The sequence below is a fragment of the Liolophura sinensis genome, chromosome 6 (assembly GCF_032854445.1).
Source record: "Liolophura sinensis isolate JHLJ2023 chromosome 6, CUHK_Ljap_v2, whole genome shotgun sequence".
Lineage (NCBI taxonomy): Eukaryota > Metazoa > Mollusca > Polyplacophora > Chitonida > Chitonidae > Liolophura > Liolophura sinensis.
In genome coordinates, this window is record NC_088300.1 from 52,285,431 (window position 1) to 52,309,235 (window position 23,805).

At 36.8% G+C, this 23,805-nt stretch overlaps 1 protein-coding gene across 1 annotated transcript in view; it reads left to right on the top strand.

The window, feature by feature from the left end:
* The first annotated feature begins 1,492 nt into the window (after nucleotides 1-1,492).
* Nucleotides 1,493-23,805, top strand: part of LOC135466333 (PHD finger protein 21A-like) — a 28,064-nt gene continuing 5,751 nt past the window's right edge. The window contains exons 1-11 of the mRNA XM_064743767.1: nucleotides 1,493-1,657; nucleotides 2,085-2,117; nucleotides 2,329-2,394; nucleotides 13,575-13,676; nucleotides 18,439-18,840; nucleotides 19,599-19,751; nucleotides 20,924-20,975; nucleotides 21,414-21,490; nucleotides 22,354-22,414; nucleotides 23,318-23,427; nucleotides 23,606-23,755. Of these exons, the coding sequence (XP_064599837.1) occupies nucleotides 2,100-2,117; nucleotides 2,329-2,394; nucleotides 13,575-13,676; nucleotides 18,439-18,840; nucleotides 19,599-19,751; nucleotides 20,924-20,975; nucleotides 21,414-21,490; nucleotides 22,354-22,414; nucleotides 23,318-23,427; nucleotides 23,606-23,755 (1,191 nt within the window). The 5' untranslated portion in view covers nucleotides 1,493-1,657; nucleotides 2,085-2,099. The remainder of the gene's footprint in view (nucleotides 1,658-2,084; nucleotides 2,118-2,328; nucleotides 2,395-13,574; nucleotides 13,677-18,438; nucleotides 18,841-19,598; nucleotides 19,752-20,923; nucleotides 20,976-21,413; nucleotides 21,491-22,353; nucleotides 22,415-23,317; nucleotides 23,428-23,605; nucleotides 23,756-23,805) is intronic.

Consider the following 23,805-nt stretch of genomic DNA (forward strand, 5'->3'; position numbering starts at 1 on the left):
CCTCTTTGGCCATGGAGGCCAAGAAATAATGAAGATCATTGTACTTGGTGAATAGAAATAATGAAGATCATTGTACTTGGTGAATATGAGCGTTTAAGTATACACTGCATTGTGCTCACCTGTCCAGGAGGCCGGCATGCTAACTACCTCAGGACTGGAGACCAAAAAATAATTAAGATCATTATACTCCGTGAATGTGATCGTTTAACTGTATTCTGTGTTGTCCTCAACTGTCCCAATGCAAAAGAGCTGCCTTTCCTTGCAACAACTATCTTAACTTAGGTAGGCCCTATGTTGTTTAGAATTTCTACCCAGATGAATGCTTGGCGAGATCAACATGGCAGTTTCGTTATGTGCCTATCAGCGATGGCCATGTAGTTTTCGGCGCTGTTGAATTAGTAGCGATGGCAAGGGAGGACATCTGGCCGAGATGAGCATTTCGGTCAACTACCAGTACCGACTGACACTTTTTATCTGCCCCAACATCGATGTGTGACGGACAGCACATAAAGCATGTACGGTTATATGACAGGTGGCATTGTTGGTATCAGGGCCGTTACCCTTCAGGATGAAGAGACAGCCTGTCAGAGCTAGCTAAATGCCTACAAACAAAAAACACAGTGATACGTGGCTGTGTTTGTGAAACAAAATCTGTTTGTTACTACAAAAATTATCTCCATCATAAATCCGAATTGGTCTAGTCAATAAAAAAAAATAATGCTGAATTTATACCGGGTTATTTTGTTAAACTAATGTAGATCCAACCATCCTTCATCCCATGCTGTCTCATCTATTCAATGGATTTACTTAATGACAAGTGTGGTGTTGCTGCGTGTACATGACGGGAGTGTAAATTAGAAGAGAAAAGTTAAGGCAGTGGGAACTGTTCGTAAGTAACTAGGTTAAAATTCGGAAACTATTACACAGCAGAGAAACCTTCAAAATCTTACAAAGTTATGACGACTTTCTTCAGTGACAAAGTTTCAACAGGCGGCAGCCATTATCGACCGCTTCACGACGGTGGTTTGTAAACTTTGTATTCATGCGCAATTAAAGGTTTCAAGTTTTTTTTATCAGTAAATCCTGACAATACGCCATTATAGCTTCAAACAATTGTTAATCCGTTTCAGTCGGTAACATATACAGGACGGGATTAACTTTGCATTTTCTGACAAGAAAGTGCTGAAAGACAGTCCATTAACTAGTTCGGGCTGTCGAAGAACTCTTACTCTCATCCGGGTTCTTTCGAGGAAGATACAAACCGATTTACAACGAAGGGGTCCAAATCCGCCACAAACATAGTCCCTCTACCTTGTTGAAATAAGGCAGGTTGCCTGATGCAAACTCGTACAAGTGTTTTACTGAATTTACCTGTATTCTGATTTAACACTGCAAGCGTATTGGTGCTCAGTTTTTGCCATGTGTCGTGAGATATCCCACTTCCAGTGATGCGGAGGGAAGTGATGCGGTCTCCCGGTGTTTTTGTACTTCTCGAGGAGGAACTGTGATATTATTTTCCATCGAGTTATTCAGATTCGGCGAAAAATAGATTATAGTGACCTGGAACAACCAGGAAAGTTTGAGGACATCCCAGAATGTCAAGAGCAGATTTGATGCTATACAAGGCCAACTCAAAGTGGCGATACAAAGCCATCAGGTAGTATGCAAACTTCTGTATCCCAATCAATGATTCATCGAGGGCCGTCAAGTTTGTATGGAGCTTGGTGATGTCAAACTTCTGATGTGCACCGTATTCCACAAAATGTTTTACTCGTTCCTTTCAATCTACCTACATTATAGAACTCACTTCTGGTGTGCTGATGTGTGCCTTGATGTGTATACCGCCAGCGAGGCAGCGTGTTTTCAATGATATTGGCGTTAGACATAGCTGTCAAAGACAGGCCTAGCTGGCTGCTGGCAGTTGCCTGCACCTTCATCTGATATGCTGAAGTTGTCTGTAGGCCATTCCAAGCCGCCGTGTTTGTAGCGAATTCTCGCTTTACCTTCAAATAATTACAGCTACATAACAACCATGCGTGCTGTAATTATGTATGTATTTATTGGGAGCTTTTGATTTGTTTCAGACGCTGGTTGCGAGGATGAAATCGGATCCACAGGTAAGGGAATTCGCTGTTGTTCGCAGTTCACTCTAGCGGTCGTGGCTCGCGTATTCCATTACACCCATCTTCACTAGTGTGCCGGATTATTGATTTTTGTTGTGGAAAAGTTTTATCCAGCCATTTTATCTTGCGCACTGCAGCAACTGAACCAGATTTGACTTGACCTACAATGTAGTAGCTGCTTCATCTCCAGCTTATTGTTTTGCAGAATGCGGAGTTCAAGAAGAAGCTGCACCAGTTCCAAGCCGAGATCACTTCACTGAGTGAAAAACAGGTAAGCATTATTAGGCTTAGATGCTGTATATTTATTGCCAGGCTCACAATAAGTGCTGCACATCAAAGGAAATGTTATTTATGGTGGTGTAAATATTGTTTTCAAATTTTACACTGTGGAGTAATTTTTTTTTCTTTGTATTACATACTGTTTTTTTTAAATGGTTTTCTGATTTTTTTTCTCTCACCATTGCACAAAGTTTTGTGATGATAATTCTTATGGTTCCTGAATTTCACACACTGCTATTTGAATGTTATGATTTGAAGATTATGGTAATTGCTGCAAGCAGATCATACATAAATACCATTGGTATTTTAATTTTTGCACGTTCAAAATGATGTGTGAATGCTTTCAAATATGAATAGATTTTATTCTCTGTAAGTAAAGTATACAGTGCCGATATGCATTGAAATTTAACTTACAGTATAGGTAATATGAGCATGTCTTTTATGTATGAAATGGGCATTTTTTTTTTTTTGTAAAATACAAACCCCACATTAGAAGTGAGTTGGAAAAAAAACAAAAACAGCAGCCTAACTCCTGGTGATAGGTTAATTATTCTGTGAAGCCTGCCATGTGTTTTTGGTAGGCATCTTAAATTTCTTTTCTTAATTTCCAAGTATCTGATGGCAAACATTTCCTGGCACTTAAAGAGATTTATTAATGACAAAAAAATTATGCTGCTATTTTAAATATCATCTGCATAAAGTGAAAACTTCCTGATATCTCCAATCATGGTCTAACTTTGAGTGGTTTATTGAATGTTTAGTTTTATCTCTGGTTCCCCTTCGACCATCCCGTCAATCCCTTCGTTATATTTAGAAACATGGCCGAAGATTTTTTGACTTGGTTGCCTCCCCTTGTGTAAACAACAGTTGATTTTTCACTGAACATCAGTGTCGAACACGATATTGTTTGGTAATTATGCAGCCCACCTTGTAACTTCAGTTCTTCCATAAAGATCACAGGGAATTACTGTATTATACATGGAGGGAAAGGAAAATTGTATGGTGTTATCTGGACTTTTAATTCGCTTTGAAATGTTATGTTGTTTACATGTGGGATCCACGAGCAAACATTGCATTGTGGGAATCTCTGTGCTGGCTCATGTGCATGTTATCTCATTGGGTGAACAGTTAACACTAGTCAGGGCCTAATCCAGCCCTTCTCAGTGTCATATTATCGGACGCTGCCGCTCCCTCAGAGTGCCCTTTGCATCAAGAAAATGAAAAAATAAATAAAGTAAAAAATAAAAGAAAGAGCCCCAATTCATTATGAGACTCTTCTAATTCTAATACTAATTATCTACTTAGTCCCTAAGCTTCGGCTAGCCATTCACCACATTAGTTTTGGCGAATATAATTCCTTTGTGGCGAAAGCAAATTGGCGTCCCTTCGTCACAGTGGCGAAAGCAATGTATGCCTTTTCAACTTCAGTTGTTTAGGTTTAAAGTTTGTAAATTTACTCAAATTTAATGTTTGATCCAGAATCAAGAAGGAGTATTTGACTTCATTGTGAAAGAAATTGGTCATATTTTTAAAGAGCATTTAATATCAGAAATGTATGCCCTGAAGCAGGTGATGAAAATTGGACCCACAATAATTTAATAAGCATCTAGATTATCTGGGCCGGGAATTACTTTCCCAAAAAAAAAAAAAAAAAAAAAAAAATGCCAACCAACTGACCCGACTTCAGAAATCAGGGTTTGTTACCCGCAACAAATTACTTTTTAATGATGGCCTGGGGTTGGGATGATACAATGTGATGATCAGATGCGCGTTATCCAGAATGGCAGAGTTCTCTACATATCACCAAATACAAGCCATCGTTAGACTGAATTTCCGTGGGGTGCACATGGGGTGGAGGTCAACCATAGGAACCAAGGCCCTTAAAAATCTATGAGAATTGAAATATTCAACAATGATGTGCCCTTCACCGGTGGTTCCACGTCCTGCCCCTCTGAGGCCAGATTAGGCCCTGAAATTCTCTTGGACATTTTTTAAAATATAAGCCTGGGGCATTTAGTTAGGAGTCGTTTGTAACTCATTTTTGTAATTACCCGAACCAGCTCAAAAAATCTGAATTTGTGTAGCAGTATGTCCCTTTAAAACATTAGAGATATATGTACTTCTTCAGGGATTCATGGAAGTTGAAATTTTTACAGCTGGAACTCAAAATTGAGTTATTTCCTTCTCTAGATTGAGTATATTCATATTTTAAACACCGACGATAACCTGGTATTGAGCTTAATTTAGCTTTAGCAACCAGTAATTTTATGAATGTGAAAGTACATATGATGTACTGATATATATATATATGTGTGTGTGTGTGTGTGTGTGTGTGTGTGTATGAGAGAGAGAGAATGGTTAATTTTATTCGCGGTTCATTTCTGGTCATGATTTTATTGTTGGTACATACATATATTGTTACAAGTATATTATCTTGATCAGAGATATACATTGTATAACAAAACAGTTATAATCTATGGTGATGCATGTTCAGGTGTTGGTTGTTATATTAAAGGAAAGAAGGGAACTAACAAACATTATATCAAAAGTAAACGTGAAAAATACAGAGATGAGGCTTATCCTACTCAGAGGTGTGTAATGAAGCTGTGATAAACCATGCATGTTCAGTTGTTGGTTGTTATAAATATTAGAATAAAGAAACTAACAAATATTACACAAAAAGTAAAAATATACAGGCCTACAAACATAACAGACAAGGCTTATTCTGATCTGAGGTATATACTGTAAAGTACTGTATAGTGAAAAAAAATCCTAAAACTGTTTAATTTTCCGAGTTATAATATGGCGGAAATTACTCAAGCACATCAAACGGGTATTATCGAGTGGCTATAATCCTCTTTTGTTTTCTGCGGAGTACCTAATCCTCGTAGTCTAGATCAGAGATTAAAACAATGCGGGATGGATTATCACTATGTAAGAAGATGACATTCGCACTTGTTGTGAGCAGTATTCAAAGAGGTATCACATGTTTTCCGAGCAGCCTTTAATTGGCGAGTTAATACATGTACTTTTAACCAGCTGGTAAAGTAACCTGTCACCCTGTGAGTAATTCAACGTAAAACATGTAAATTAATTTACCATTATTGGAGCCAGTCACTCATGCAGTCAAGCAACACGATTATTTTTGGATTGTTTTCGACTTTAATCGCTGGGCAGAAACTGCATTGTTTTATACAGATTCTTATTTTTTAGAAGCTCACCCATTGGTCCACAGGAGACAACAGCCACTGGGATATTGTGTATCAAAGCAACATTCATTGGAAGTCGGCAAGTGTTGTATCTGCTATTCTTTTAATTTCCTGGCCATTTGAATTGACCACACTGAATACAAATGGACTCCCACTTTGTTTTATACGAACTAAACCATATAATCATAGTTTGAATACATTTAAAGCCTAATTTTAATTTAATTGTACCCAGCACACGCAAGACCACTTCAGCTTGTCAGAGATTCAGCTGTAGGCAATTGAAATCGATTGCTCATTGCTACGCATATATTTTCGAATGCAATTCAGTTTTCATCATTGAATTTTACCACCGAATACCAGGGTCTAAACGTGCATGAATCCCTGTTCTTATTTGTCAGTTTGCCTTTACAAAGTACAGGCATGGGTTATGTCATACCCTGAGTCTACGTGCCCAATCACAGTAAAAAAAAATGTTAATGTCAATATGAAAGGGGCTTTTATTGTTCCAAAAAACGATGGTACAAATCCAGTCAGATATTTTTTGGTGTTATTTTAGAATAGCCCAAAGAATTAGCTTTTGCAAAACATCAATCTTGTCTGCATATGGTAATGTTCAAAACCACTAGTTTATGCTTTCATATATTGTAAAGCAGGTTGCATTATAATTTTTCAAACTCATGAATAATTTTCAGACTAAAAGAACATAACAGGTACAAGTCTGATATTTACTGAAAGGCAGCTATTTGAGCTATTCTTGGCAAATGAAGAAAACTGTAGCTGAATTGTGTATAGATTTTTTATGTCGTGCCTGTAACTTGGAATATATTGGTAAAACAGATAGTAATCTCATCACAAGAATTAAAGTGACATGGTCGCCCAAATATTAGGTATTGTTTGCGTTATTACAGAAAGGCATGAGTATCGTTTATTTTTGTCAGGAAGTAAAAGTCACAAGCTTTTTGTTAATCCCACTCCCAGCATTTTACGTTAAGTGAATGTTTAAGAATAAAAAAAAAAAATTAAAAACTGAAAATTCTGCCAGAATTTTTAAATGAGGCGCTGTCAATTCAGTGGAAATGGAGCATAAACTTCATATGTAAACAAGCATAGCTGATCACACGGGTAAAAGAAGGACTTACGGCTCGCTCGTGACAGGATCAGGCAAAAAAAAAAAAGCTTGACAGGTTGACCAGCAAGTCTTGAGCTTTAATTGGTGGTCAGTTTTAACGGTGGAGTACATTGAAGAAAGAAAAGGCTCTCATAAAAGCAAGAAGATGTCGCAAAACTACTGCATGATTGGTTGGTGCAAATGTTGTTGTGGGTAGGGGCTGTTAAACTTCGAACAGACACACTCTCTGTTTCTGACTCTTCGTATAATGAGAAGATTATACGTAACCTTTTCTCAATGCTGTTTAAGATGCTGTACTCTGCATGTATCTGTTTGTATCAAAATTCGAAATTATCTTAGTTTGTTGACTGATCGAAAGTTGGTATTACAGGGAACTTTTCCGAAAGTTGTGCGTTTACTTCAGGCCCTTCTGGTTGAATATTAATGAGGCAAAATGGCCTTTGTGTTGAATTCAAATAACGGCAGGACTTCTCTGCGCTTGTACAAGCTACATACTCAATGAGTATTTTGTATTTCAGCGTGAGTGATTGAGTTTGTGAACAGACTGTAAAATTTTGTTAAGACGTCGCACTCAAAATTTGTTTAAAAACTCAAATTTTGGACGACTATGTAACTTCAAGGAACCTGGATTGAGCAATACCAGGCTAGCTTCGTGGGCAGAGCGGTGCCAAGATACTTGTCTACCCGAAATAGTTGGCAAGTTTCTTGATGTGCATGGATTTGCTCATTTTGAATTGCAATATCTCGTTAAACAACACCACAAACATAAATGGGTATGCTTTTTTAACTTATGGTGGGGTAATTTATTGATATACATGCATATCTATGCACTTAGTCTAGTGTTGTCTTTTTCTTTAAACTATGACAACACATTAAGACAATTGAGAAGAAAGAAAACCAATATATTGTGTTTTACGACACAATTCGGCAGACTTTTCAGATATTTGGCTTTATATGACCTCTGGAAACACTGTGAACAAGTACAGAGGTTATGTACAGTCTGGGACATGATATTAGGTTGTTTATGTAACCTGCTAAATGGATGTAATATATGCTCTTGTTGTAACAAAACATTAAAGTTCAGTCAAAATGTATAATTTTACTGTTATTTTGAATGACATGAAGGAATTGAATGATAGTCATAGAGCGTTTGTATCATTGCTAGTATGGGCTATCAAACGATGGTCTTGTTGCACATTAGCAACTAGTTCTTTTAATCATTTTGATTGTCGTTTAATGCCATACTAATTGATTTTTCAATTGTACAGCCATTTACTTGGAAGGAGGAATTGGAGGGCCTGGAGTATACCATCGATTGTTGGGCATGTGCCTCATAAACCTTTCCACCTGTTACATACAGATATGCACAGCATGTTGATGGAAATCATGTAGTCTTCATTAGACTATGAAAATGGCCTCATGATCAATGTTGACTGCTAATTGTCTCAACTGTAGTATAGTCAGAGTATGATGCATTAAAATATTTTTTAAATTGCAGAGAATTTTCACCTGATCAGCTGGTTTTAAGGGAATTATGATTTTTTAAGTTTCTAATCTTTGACCAGAATGACCAACTCTTTTTTACTAATGGGGTCAGCTAGTAGAAATTTCAGCTGATATTGATGGAAACATTTCTCTTACCTGTATGTACAACTTAGTTAAATGTTAATGCATGCCTTTTTCCTGTAAATTGTTTTTGTTTGCCTGATTATTTTGGTAATGTCTGTGCCAAAAATAATTATCCCAAAAAAGAGTGGCCTGCCAACTCCAAGACTACATTATGTTCAGAGATCATGCCTTTGATGATACAGAAAGTTTATTAAAAGCTGGAAGGTGGCGTTTTTTGGTAGCTGCAGCTTGCAGGTGGCAAAACTGCTTCCATCTCAAACTTAATAGAAAGTCATAGTGATGTGACATTGTTATTGTTGGAGTCTTGTGCAATAGGATACATGATTATGTAACTTTGTCCCTGTAAAAACAGATTTTCAGATACTTCTATTGCTGTATAATATTCAGTATTTATTAATCCAGAATTATATGAATTTATTTGTGTGCAAGACTGCTACATGCCTTTTCTTCAACCGCCAACACACTTTCTCTGTGACGTCTATGGTGAGATTTGCGCAGGCTTTAAATGTGACTGGCAAAGTATGAGACGAGCACATTACCCAATGAAACGATGCTGATCTTTTATGACACATACATACACTAAAATAAGGCACAACAAAGCACATGTAGATATCTTCATGTAAAAATCTTCATGTAAACCTTCATAATCAATGCATAGTCTGTGACATGAACTTGGAAGACCTCACAATAAACTTGAGAAAGAAGAGAAAAATTCTGAAACAGGTGGTTGTGACATAATTTTTATTTTTTTGTTAACGATTCTAACGAAATGTTTTTATTTGGGCCATTGCTAACACAAGTAAGCAATGTTTAGGGCCAGATGGGCTTTCACAGATTGTCTAGCATCCAAGAGCAGCAGTGGACTTAGACAACCCCCAACTCTTGTTACTGCACAAAAAAAAACCCTTTTTTAAAAGATATTTGACATCCTGTGAGGGTATAGCTGTTTATTTTCAGTTATGCAGTAGGCTTATATCCTACTTTAACTATTTGCAGTAACCTTTTCTGCATTTCCTATGAAAGGAAGTACGTGTAATTCAACAATATCATATTGATATCATGAAACATTGGAACATAACTTCAAAAATGAAAAAACATACATTGAATAAAATAACTGCAAAGAGTATTTATCTTGAGATTTGTTATCAAACATGGCATTTATGCTAGATGTCATATTTCTCAACACAAATCGATTACTGATACTTGGTTGTATTTGGATAAAATGGGACAATTCTTTTGTCATGGAAATGGCTAGTTCATTGGCTAGACAGCTTCTAGTCATCACACTGTCTCACAAAGTTTACATGTACCCTAAACTTAAAACCTGCTCTCCATTAACAAATATGGTAAAATTTGGCCGTTATACATCTTCTGGCTTTGTTCATTTATAGTAACCTTTAAGCAACAACAACATCACATGGCTTACAATGGTATAGTTGTTTTCATTGGATATTTTGGATTATGTTAATTAGCCATTTGTATCAGATTTGTGAGCACTTTCAGCAAAGGTAATAAATGGAAAACTATGGGCCGTTGCATGAGTGGAGTACCACAGCAGCATAAGTTCAAGGTTGGGTGCAATTTATGCAATCCAAAAAAATCACCAAGCTAAAAGGTAAATGTTATGAATTTGCTTTTATTCAGTTGAGATAAGAATAAATTGAAGATGGTAATAAATTAACACTAAGTGGTCTTGCAAAAATGTCTTTTGGTCACTGGGACTCGCAAGATGTAGGTTCATTCCCAGACATGGACAAGGAAATTGTGGATCCTCCTCCCTCTGACTGCAAGGTCTGTGTGACAATAAGCATTTAATGTCACTGTTGTGATGGGTTCATGTATAGTCTGACTTTCAAGTCCAGACACCAACTCTGTTACATCATTTATTGGTACAGTGTACTTCACACATGTTCGGTGGCCGAGGTGGTTAGTGTGTGTGCAGAGTGCAGTGATGCAGGAGTGCCATCTCTGTGAGTTCAGGTCTAGCTCATGCTGGCTTTCTCTTCGGCCGTAGGTGGGAAGACCTAGCAGCGGATGTTTGTGGATTTCTCCCAGTCTCTGCTCGGTTTAATCCCAACCATAATGTTTTCCACTGTCATATTATAAGTGAAATACTCTTGAGTATGGTGTAAAACACCAATCAAATAAATAAATAAAACTTCTTGCAAGTGGAAGAATCCGTGGTTTACTTCTAGCTGTCTAGTTTTGTCCACCCTCAACTCTGACCATCATATTTCTGTGAAAAACTCTTTCAGTGTGGCATTACAACAACAATCAGCTTAATAAATCCAATGAGGTGTCCTGTCCTGTTAGTGTGAATTTGAAGTACAATTTTTACAAAGATATATTGAAAGGTAACAAATGATATTATTATACACTCACTGTCCAAGTGATGCTTCTCAAAGCTGTGCGCTTGCTCTGATCAGATTATTCCCCCCTCTCCTTCACAAGAGGGGAGTACATGTATATAGTGTATATTTCACATTTTGTGTGGGTCATATTTGCTTATATGTGGAAACTTTCCAGACAACTAACTAAATAACTCTGTTCCTTTCTAGTATTAAGTATTTGTAAATTAATTGAACAAGTCTGAGAAATGACACACAAGAGGTAATGTGCCAAGTGTTAGAATTTGAAACCAATATGTCATTTAGTTTGATACCACATGGCGGAACAAACAAAATGCAGAAAATGAAATATGTGTCGCACTTGTATACTTGATAAAGTTTATGATAGAAAAGGTATTTTGTCACTTCATGTGTATTTAATTTGTAGTTTTCCTCTGATACCCAGCATATATTACTTATAATGAAGTGAGAAGTTACATTCATGCTGCCTCGTACTGTAGTACTTTCTCTTACATAGGTTTGTCTCGGTCGATGTACCTAATTCCAACTATACTTGAAATTATGAGTGGAGGGTTTGAAGCAGGTGTCGTATAGGATTGTTTCTCACTCTTGCAGGTAGCCTCTTTGTCTCAGTAAGCTTGGCAGTCTTTGTGAGTGATACTGGGAACAGGTGTTGCACTGACTGCCTGACACTGCCTCTGTGACCACTCAACCCTAGGCCTTTTAATCAACGCATAGTACTGTAGATAAAAAAAGGCATTGAGGATAATAGCCTATTTATGTGAACATTTGCATGGACTCCTTTTTCCCCTGAAAAAGTATTAACTTGTTTCACTAAGCTTATAACCTGTGTGCCAAAAACTGTGACATAAGTGACATACTGTAAAGCATTTTACTTTTACTTAAGTTGTGATCCAGTACAAACAATTGACTGCAACTGCTTTTCTATTATGGTATGTAAATGTATGTGTATATTACTTGTTACCGCAATGAGAAGTGTCCTTTTCTTTTGTAACTATTTGTGGTCTGTTTTAGAGCATTAGTTTTTGTCATCCCTTTATGATTAATGTGAGATTTGAATGGTATTGGGGCATAGTGTCTTATAAAAAAAACCTAAACTGAGCATTAAGACTGCTTTGACGCAGTTTGACATAATGAGATGAATTTATTTCAGAAGACCATTCATTCTTTATTGGTGTAAACAGTGAAACATTAAGTGAAGCTGAGTAACTTTATTATTTATTAGGTGCTCGTAGCCATGGGATGTCTGTGGCTGTTTATGATCTCGATTAGGAAAAGGAGTTCACAAAGGCTACCTACATCTAGCTTCATTAGGACAAAGGTTTTTCTGTTCTGCTTAAAACAGGCTGAATTTAAGGATTATACATTTTATAATGTAACAGAGTTGGTGTTTAATGCTTTTACTTTAAACAAATTCATCCTGTAATCACATTATGAAGAGAGTTTCTCCAGCTTACAACTGTATCACACATTTTGATTGGTTTATGGCTCATGTTGGCCATTAACTATACATGTAGCCTAACTATGTAGCCCATGCATGTGTTACATGTAGTGATAAAATGTAAATGTACATGAAGCTAATATGATAAATGAATAGAGTAGGCAAAAATTACTAGCAAATTTTTATAAATAACAGGTAAATGAAACAGACTTCTACTGCTTTTGTGTGCACATGGACTGTAATTGCGTTAAGACCTCTAGAAAGAATGAATTAATTACTGTATTCAGTCAAGGTTTAGCATTTTTGACACATTTTTTTTTGATGTTCTGATTGATTCATCCACCTTATGGGGCCACTTGGGGAATTTTTTTTTGAAGTTTGATTAATTTCAGTTCAGAAGAACATAAGAACTGGCATCAAAAATGTTATTTAAGGTGTTTGTGTGCTTCTCAAACTGCATTTTTACCTTCCAAACTTTACGGGAAGTAGAATAAATATTTTTGTAAGAATGTGAACTTGCATCAAGGCTGGCTGCTCAGGAAATGTTCCATATGTACTGTCATGCAAAAAGTAAAACCTGTTTGCATTTAAAGGTATTTACTTCCGCATTTGTCAGACATCACAGGATCAGATGATTTTACTATGTTTTCACACTGGCTCGCATCTAGACTGTATAAGTTTCGAATCCCACAGAAGTATGGTTAACTTTATAAAGCAATATTTTTGGCTTGGGACCAGTTCCGCAAAACCATTTCTTGACTTACAGTCTTAAGGCTTATTTTATAGTTTTATAAAGCAAAATTTTGTCAACCTCATGAGTGTTATCTTCAGAAAAATGTGTCCAACTTTTAACTTATAGTACCAAAAACTGAGTGTTTTATGGAGGTTTAAAATTTTGACTGAGGTCAGAAATGCCTAGGTGGAATCAGCGACTGATCCTTGTAATAATATACATGTAAATACTACATTTACAAGAATAAAACCTCATAACCTAATTTGTTTATATGACGGTGAGCTGGATCTCCCAATCCTTTCGGTTTGCTACATGTGCTTATAGTAACCCATACTGTAAACATACAGTGTATGTTAATTTGGTCATTTTGATGTGCACTTAATATGATCAACAGTGCTAAGATTTAGGGCATCCACACTGTAGGCCTATATGTATGCCAAACCTCATGGGCTCTAGTGTTGTAATACACAAAGGTAAGTTGTTGTACACTCATTTCGTTTCGTTTGAATTTTGTAAACAAATAGGGTCTTTGTTTTTCAGTTCAGTGATTATATATCTACATGGAGTCAATGCGTGTTTCAGTTTACTATAAATGATTAACTTAAATTACCGAAGCATATTCATGTACATTAATTGCTGTCCTCCATTTTTGTTCCTTGCAGAAATCCATTGTTCAGAAGTTACGCCGAGATCTACTTGTAAACCAGTCTCAACAAATCAAACAAGCTCCAATAGTACAAACAAATGCTGTTCCAAAAGTACAGGTAGGACAGGCACTAGTTCTTGGTTCATTTGATATACGTACATATATTTCTATTACAATTGTCAACAAGTTGAAATTCATGTTTGTCATAATTGATTTTATGTAAATCTTCTTCCAGTGGGATGATTGTGCCGACAAAAGAAGAAATCAGATGTTTAGCATAAAAAACGCAGTTTGCATCCATAAAACTTAGTTCATTGTCAAAATCAGGTAGGCCTTCATACTGGATCCCAAGGTCATTTCATTATAGTGCGATGTAGTCTATAATACGCTCAAGAAGTTGTCCCCATAACGGCACACTATCGCGAGGCTACACTGTATATTGGTTAAAAACAGGAGGCCTGGTGTCCCAAAAATTAGAAGAGTTAGGGTACTATTTTCAATCTAAAATTTTGTCCATGACTGTGTTACTTTCTTCGCCTGGTTCTGAGAGATCTATTTTTTGGAGAAGGTGCTATGATATCCGTTTCGAAAACAAAAGCAGCAGAGTGATGTGTTATAACCATGATGCTCCTCAAAAATGCTATTTTGGGGGCTTTTTATAATGCTATTTTGAGGGATACAGTCTGTTATTAACATAACAAAAAAAAAAGAAAATATATATGTGTACATATATATGTATATATATATGCTCCTAATCAAGCTCTGCATGGTATAAATTTATGAATCGCTTACCCCAGAATTTTGTGACACCATTGGAGTTAAATCATGTCATTGATGTGACTTCCTTGTGACTGTTTATCTCACATTCCTTACTCCTTACATTCCTTATTCCTTACATTGACTTTGGGGATTGACCAGTTTATGTGATGAAGATTGGCAATTTAAATGTGCCTAGCCAGGGTTGTCGTACTCAGACTGCACGGATCTTTACATTGCCTGCGTTGTCTGGGCTGTGTTAGCTACAGGTCAAAACTGGTTACTATTACAAGCGTAGACATTCAAACTGCTATTCTCTGTGTGTCTTGTAAGCTCCCGTATGGTAGTCTCAAGTAACCTCTGTTTATGTGTACAATTTGTATAATTCATGTGCAGAGATGGTAGTGGATATGGGGTGGCGGGGTTGTGTTTTTCCAGGTTTATGACGCAGTTAGGTTGGGTGATGCTCCTCTGAAGTTTACTCTTGTTGTTTGTGTGGTGACAGACTCTAGTCTCCCTCTACCTGTAGCCTGCCCTTGCTGTATCACAGAGGTCCAGCCTCCAGTTGGATTCAGTAGAGAAATCAATAACTACCCAGTTTACTCAAGCACTAGTCCCTCAATAGACATCCTGTTGTAGCTTTGTCCCCAGTGATAAGAGATTTGGTTGGGCCACCAAAAGACATGACTGTACTTCCTACATTGTCCTAGGTGCCGTGTTTTACCAGATTGAGCTGACCTATAGACCCCATAAACACCTGTAGGGTTAGATGTACACTACTAGCAACCTGTGTATACTAGGCAAACCCATACAATGTCAGGCTTTTAGGTGTGTTGACAATGCAGACATGTACATAAAGCTCTGTGCTGATTATAAAGTATAGAGACGATCATGACAGGCTTCGTAATGAATAGAACCTGTCAAGGTCATATGTTAATCACATTTGAAGGTATTGCGAAGGAAATTATATCAGATCTTTTGTTAGTTGTTACCCAATGAGAAGCTTCATGTTTAATCTGTAGCCTGGTTTAAAGACTTGGTAAATTTGTTATGTTTGTGGGGATTGAATCTGTCATAGATACTGATATGTGTGTTTTGTGCGTGTATATTGACCTTTAATCTTTAGGCATGTCTGATGTGATTGTATAATATTAAGCATTGTTCTCTCTTTGCGTTCAACAATCCATGTATCAGTCTATATATGAAACACCTTGTGGCACTGAATAATGAACAAAGTTACGTTTTATCTGAAAGGTTTTTTATTATCAAACTATGCTCACACATATTTACGTGTTATTCAGCCATGTACATGTAAAGTCTCAGGAAGAAATATTTGAGATACGGAATTAAACAGTGTGCGGTTGTGTGTCGGATATGTTCATGTACATGTGATTATGTGAGTCTCAGCTGCGTGTACTTAGCTTCATCTGACAATACATTATCATGGCTGATATGTGGATGGGCAAGAAAGTTATCGTAAATGAGTGTGTCCGGTTTTTCAGCTTGTCATGTAAGAGGGAGGTTAAAGTGGGCAGAACTTTCTTCAGCAAACAAAGCATTTGGATCCGTCAGTGGCATATCATGACTACAGTAACATGAAAAATGAATTATTCAAAGGCTAGGTAGCCTGAAACCTGTGGTGCATGTTGCCTTTTGCCATTTTTGCTGCAAGCTTATCTTACATGTCCTGACTTTGATGGGTAATTTTGTGACGTAGATAGTTGATGACAAGTGACATGTGCATGTGTCTGTGCGTGAAGCTGATAAAACGAGATATCATTATTTAATGTTGTCTAGTGATCACCAAGAGCTGTTTTATTACCCAGTAGAAAGTCAGGCCTGGCAAACATGGTTGGCATGGATTTCCTGTACCCTGATTAATAAAGTGGATTTGATTTCTGTCAGGTGTTAATTGCTGACAACAGTCAACTTAGCTGTGTAATAGTATAGGGTGGCCATGTATGATAAGCTGAGCCAATACAATGGCCTAGAAATGGCAGTCTGGATGATCAGCCACTGGGCAGCTGTCAGCCATCACATCCCCAGCACTGCCCATTACTTTATCTCATTACTGGAATGATGGGCTCTGAAGCTGCCCTAGAACTTCCAGATGCCAAGCAGTGAGGACAGCAGCTATGCACTTTTTTGCAATGAGACAGTAAGGAAATTTGACATCATTTATAGATCACATGAAAGCTCATGTACATGTAGTTGTGCTAAGAAAGTGACAAATCTGTTGACAGGTAAAATATTACTTTTTAAAAAAATTTGTTTGTTTGTTTTAGTAATTCCTGAAGCAAGTGTTTTTTTGCTGGATGTAAATCCCTGTTGTAGTTTTGGATTGAAATTGTTTTTATTGGTACAATTTACTATACATGTTGATCAGATAAAGTTGTCCAGTGTGAATGTGGAAGGTTTTTACATTGAGGAGACTGTCAGAAAAGTGCATTATAATTTATACTGTAAGTTGCTAAATTGAATGTAAGTTTGTATTCATGTACAGTAATAATATTTATAGGCTAAATGTCAATGCGGCTGTCACTTTACCATTCAGCGTCTCAAAGTATAGTTCCCATGCAATGTAATCGTGTATGCCTTATAAGCCCCCATAGTTCCTGATTTGGAGTTATTTATTTATTTATGTGATTGGTGCCGTACTCAAAAATATTTCATTTATATGACTGCCACCAGCATTACTGGGAATAAAGCTGGGCCGAGCCCTGGGGGAAGATGATTGCAATTTTAATGTTGTGATATAAATATTTATGAGATGTGTTATGGGACAATAGTTCTTCTATTAGTATCTAACTGCCTATGTACACTTAATGTAGGGGTGCATTTATGTATAAGTTAGGTTGCAACTTCAAAAAAAAAAAAAAAAAAAGGGAAGCACTTAAGACACTGTTTTATCCATTCATGTATCTGTTCAAGAGGGATCTGTCAAACGCTCAGCAGTATGAAGTTACAAACTTATTCATTGTAACAGTGTGGATGTTGCGCTAAAATCCATTTTTGACGTCCTGCTTCACACTTGCGCCACCTAACGGGATTATAAAATAAGCCGCCTCCCCATTATTGCTAAAGTGGAGTTGCTTGTTCCTTTTCTACAGTGTGTCTTGAAAATGGGTTAATAATATATGCATTTTACCAGGTAACTGGAAACTATCCATGTTGTGGGGAATGTATTAATTCTTTCATATCATATTTATTAGGATTTATTTTCGTTTAAATCTATATTTTTTCAGCCAACATTATAATCCTCGCTTTGAATTTACTGTGAGAATGATTCAGTACTGTACTCGGTCACCCACTTAATAGCTGTAAAGTTTTAAGTCTGAATAACAACACTGCATACTTGTAGAGCTATTATCGAGCACTGTTGTTATGCAGTGTACAGTAGATGTAAGGTGCATGTGGGTATGCATTTAAATTTGATCAACAAAAGCTTAAAATTAACTGCACATGTACATAAACTAATATATAAATTAATCAGAAATATTATTTTCTTGATGCGCAGTCACAGTGTCACCATTGAAGTTTGGGTTCAGAACCTTTAATGTTTTTCTAGATATGGCCCTACTTATACACACATTCTTGTACACATGAAAAGAAAACGAAGCATTACAATGTTGTACTAGAGAAGTGTAGTTTGTCATGTTAGCCAGCTGTACATGTAGTATTCAAGTAAGATCTTTACAGTCCTGCAGTAAGATCTTTACAGTCCTTTACAGTCCTGCAGTCAAAATAGATTGTAAATCTACCTTTCAGCATAGATGTGCAATCAGATATATATGTGTGCAGTAATAATGAGGTACAGGTGATTCAGCTGTATTCAGTGCACATACATTGTACATTCAGATCATGGCTAAGGCTAGAATGGAAGTGAAATGTTTATTTTAATCACACAAAAGCCTTTTCTGCTAGTGGGTAAGTGAACATTCTGAGACCCTTTGAGATTACCTTCAGGTGGGGTAACAGACTTGGTTAACCTAATATAGGAATATGAGGTTAACGTAAATTTGTAATATATGTATGAATGGAAAAACATGCGGTAAAACATGCGTTATCCTGCAGCATTTATTTCTAATTGATAGTTGTTAAAAAGTATCAATTCTTTGTTGCAGCCAAAGCCTATTTTACCACGGTCAGATGTTCTACCTCAGCCCACCAACCTGTCCACCAAGGTGGTCAACACAGTCCCAGTGTCACCCTCTCCTCAAGCGCGGCAGATTGTGGTACCCACTCGTCTAGTACAGCCCAATGGCCACATCAACACCACCACCAAGACAACAACGACAACATGCCCACAGATCCTCACCAGTTCTCCCGCAGTGCAGGCTGGAGACAAGCCCTCCAAGGTGCAGTTACCTCCCCATGTTCAGGTCCGACAGCCCGCCCCTACTCAGTATCGCAGCATTTCTCCAGCTACAGGTCCTCGCAGTAGATCTCCCTCAGTACAGGTCAAGAGCACTTCCTCTCCCATCAGAGTACCACAATATCCCCTCACCAAGTCTACACTGCTGCAGGTTAGTTATTCTGTCAAAAGCGCTATGTTAAAAAGGTGTCTCTTAAAAGGTAGAATAGGTTATTGGATGAATACAGGCTGATATGGATGAGTTCTATTTTTGTGTGGCGCCGAAGCCTGAACAAGCCTGAACGAGCTTGTGAATTCACGCTTCTGCTATGCCAAAACAGAACGAGTCCACATCAGCGTGTAATTATTCAATAACCTATTTATTATGCGCCATACATCATACTATCCAACAAGGAAGCAAACCTTAATAGCTGAAAAGAAAATTTGACACAAAATACACAAAGATAGTTACACTGGTAATTTTTTAAGTACACTGTATGGGGCAAGGATATGTACAGGGGTGTCATCGAATGACGTCACCGTAATGTCATGTTTCTTATGGTGACATGTAATATGAAGTCTGTTGGTGATACAAATGATGGTGATGTACAATATTAAATGTGCAGGTGGCACCATCACCACAACATTAGTTGATAAGATACATGTAGATACATGTAGTTGATAATGGTTCTTTTTAGATGCCTGGACTTGCTCTTTGTGTAATTGTTACTTACTGCTGTTAAAGAAGAATACATTCTAGTCTTCCATATCTTATAAATAAATATCTTATCTTATAAATATGTTTTCAGATGGCATCTAAAGTTATAATTTTACTGATCGAATTTGTTGAAGATTTAGTGATTGATTTAATGGAGATTATAAGAAATGCTGTAACATCGTTAATGATATCTACATATTCACATCTTAAAGAGCCAAAAGACTGTAAACAGCAAGGACAATGGAGACAAATCTTCTATGCCTCCGCCTCCAACTACCCCACCAGTACGAAAACCATCCGATTCTGAGCCAAGGGAATTAAAGCGAACAATGGACAAGAAACAAACATCGCCTGCAGAGAAAAAGGTGACATCAGAATTCTTGACTTGCCCCATGTGATAAAATACAGATAAAACAAATACTGTCTAATGTACTTTCTCCAAGATGTAGATTTAATTTACGGCATAGCAAAGAAATATATCTTCATTGCTGTTTCATTTAATTTGTGACCTGGACAAGTCCAATGAAAAGTGATATTGTCTGTTATCAGGGTTTGGCGATAACTATCAAAGTGTCTTGGTGTCTTGTTTTTTCTTGTTTGAAGTATTCTTAGGCAGAAGATCTTTGTTGCACGGTCTATAAATTTTAACTGAACTTTCATAGGACATTTTCTTTCAGTAGAACTGAATGAATGAATGATATGATATGTTAAATTTTGTGCTGAATGAAAACCTCTCCCAGTAATATATTTCACTGAATTGTTCAAACCCATTATGTTACATGTACCATATGTGGTGTTTTCAAAGTCAGTAACTGTTTACTTAATTGAATGTGATGCACATGTAGAACATGTAACCAGATTAAATAATGTCAGAAGGGCTTTTTCTTAAAAATGACTGACATTAACTTATGCTGGATTTTCAACATATCAGACTAATTTCCTGACATTAAAAGTTTGAGATCATTCTTGTTTTTTCAAGTCTCTGTGCCTAATTGCCAAATTGTGCCAAAATCCATGATGGGAATACTGTTTGGTGCATATTAATTACCGTAATGAGGAATATGTTTCCCTCTCCAGTTAACTGGTTTGTTATGATCCACTTTTGGACATTGAAGTGGATCAATAACTATGGTGGATTAGGCCAGTTATTATAAAAGTCTGTTTACAGTTACCACATAACATCAAGGAGGGAAGGATTTTCGAAATAGTTCATTTGCTGCACATCTGTTTCATGTAATGATTAATTTGAGTGAGATTCTGTTGACACAGAGGTCGTTCTATTCTGATAAACTGGTAAAATAAATCTGAGACTATGTATGAGCATTATCAAACATCTACATGTAAGGAGGAAAGGAATGTTACATAATCATTTGATTTGACACTGATTGATTACGTTAAATACCTAGTTCATGTATTAAACACAGCTTACTATGGCTTTAAAAGGATAAAGAGCCAAAATTTAAAAAATTCTGTTGGGTGCTATGGATGAATGTAAATTTGTTTTTTTTCTAAATAATTTATACTTATTCGTTTACAGAAGTTGGAATTCATGGCAGCGTTGGATCTAGTCACACCTGAAACATTAAAAGGTACGACCTTGTAAGATTTCCTTTTTTGTTGTCCAAAATGCATATTCCAGTAGAGAGAGATGTCATTTGGTTTTGAGTTGTATTGTTCTCTCAACCATGGGTTCCTGACCAGTAACGACTGAAGCCTGACTCCTAAACATTGGGTATGGCCCCTTAAGCCCCTAATAACTCCTTTCCATAATACATTAATCCATCGGTAGAGGGATCTCTTTGTTCAGGTTAGTCTCTGAATAAGGGGTCCACAAGATACACTGATGCACAGGTTTCCTGTAGTGACAGGAAATGTTGGTACATGTAGTTAAACATGTATATTTGGGTACTACTGCGGATAGAGTTTGCATGCAAAAAGGAATTTTTATGGAATTTTTTCCATTAATTTGATGCCTGATGTCTAATGGAGGTAAATATTAAATCCTTAAGTTATTTGGTGTGTTTCAGAATTACAATGCAAGAGAACAGAAAGAAAGCGCAGAAGCACAGCAAATCCACAGTTTAGTTACAACTTTGAACCAGAAGTAAGTCTAGTTATGGCTACAGCCAAATGATAATTCAACTTTTCATTTTTATTTAGACTCTGATGTGCCACACCGCTTTGTATCGTGAAAAGCAACAGTGATAAAAGCTATCCTGTCAGAGAGAGAAAATATCTTGACGAAAGTGCTTTAGATGAACTATAATAGGAGTTCACCATAACTTTTTATCTCTATCTACTGCAGTCATTTAGATTGAAGACAAGTGCTTTAATCTGCAGATGTATATGTATTGTATTAAGTGTTCCACATCTGGTTAAATTAGAGAATGTACAGAGCATGTAGACAGTTCACAGCATGTTCTATTTTGCAGTGCTCACTTTTGCAGTTTAAGTTTCCCACTACCGCAACTCCTCCTGTCTTCTGTATCTCTTTCTTTTCCTGTTGTTTCTTTTGTGCTTGATACTGAACAGGCAGGATCAGACTGAAAAATGTCAAAAACATGCTTGCTAAATTGACCATTTCATGATTGACAATCAGAACCATGGTTTACAGTATCTTTGAAGGTTTTGTTGAATGCCACCATTACTCGTAAGGTTGAGTAGAAAGTTGTGTTATAAATTAATGATAATCTCCCTCAGAAGCTGTTCAAGTTTTATTGTATTACAGTAAACAATGACCTAAAATTTTGTCCCAAATAGTGCATTTTAAATATCTCCCAAAGAAACCTGTAAATACCTCTCTTAAGATCAACAGAACTCTCTGAATCAGGAAAAATGAACAGCTTAGTAATGGATGAAATTCTAGGTCATTTAGTTTAATTTGAATTGAAAAACAAAGCTTGAGGTGGAAATTTCATTTATTTGTAAGCAGAAAACATGATATTCTACTCTGTTGTTTCTTCACAGAGAAAGCGAGTTACAAATTACCTAGCAAACACATTACCACCAGGTGTGAAGAGACCCAGAGGTAAGGAAATACCTGTTATTGCAAAATTAAATTTAATGGATGATCCATTTTTTTCTATCTGCTTTGTGGAAGTTGGTTATCTTTTTCAGAAAGTATGGATGTTATGCATCTTGTAACATAAAGATGCATGCATTAACTAAATACGTGAAAATTGTAATTGACTGAAAACATTAAGTGAATAATAAGGGCTTAATGTTGGAATGAAAACTGTGAAATGCTTGTCTGTACAAAGTACAGGTGTAGCGAATGTCGTACCAAGAGTGTCGGCGTCCAATAACAGGGAAAGCAATGTTAAACAAAATATTAGGGGTGGTATCTTAAAAAGTATGACCAGTTTTGAGATCAGGGTTTGCTCACATGTAGAGCACAATAACACAAGGGGTATATTCCATCATTAATTCGTTTTGTATGTATTAATTGCAGTAAATTACTGAATTCCTGACGTAGTGTATTGTGTATTAGAATCATTGTAAAACAAAATGTTAGCTGTGATGTATCAGAAAGTACGGCATGTATTGACTTGAAGTGTTATGTGTGTATAAAGCACAGTGATGCAAGGTTGATGTTCCTTCACCAATGTTCTTTGTTCGTGTTAGTTACCTTCAATTACCAAATCCACGATTTCGTTACGTATTGAGCTGAAACTTTGCATTGATGTGTTTCCTACAGGCGAGCCGTTTTGTAGCCCGAGAGCTGTGTGGACCCAATTCAGTTATAATGCTTGTGTGATAATAGTGTGATAGATGTAGTCAGCTGAATGATACATGTTCATCATAAATAGTACTTGCTTTCATGTGTGAAAATGCAGAATATGTTTATCTACAGTAATAAGTGGTATTTCCTGTGCTGGGAAGTGTGTGATGTTTTGTTGTCAGACTAATTTCACTCTTAATCTTTAAACAGGTCGTCCTCCCAAATATGGCCCTTCCCCAAACAATAGTAGACCAACAACCCCTGATGGCTTGGCAGGAGTTTCGTTTAAAAATGGCTTTCCTAGGAATGGATTGGCAGATGTAAGTTATGAAGGCCGAGTATCTGATAATAAATCAGTGATCTGCTGTTAGCTTTTGTTCCGTTTTCCGTGGATAGGGTTTGTTAGAGAATGAAACAGTTGTTACTCACTGACTACCAGAGGTAATAATTGCTTCAGTTGTTTTCTGTAATATTTTGTTGTATTTCTGTCTGTATCAGGGTGATGTGCATGATGATTTCTGTGCGGTATGTCGGCGAAGTGGGGAACTGCTGATGTGTGACACCTGTAGTTTAGTCTATCACCTGAACTGCCTGGACCCACCACTGGCCACAATACCATCAGGCATGTGGAGCTGCCCCAAGTGTCAGGTACATGTAGTCGCCTCCCTGTTTTGTATTCTATAAGTAGGGCTTTTTTG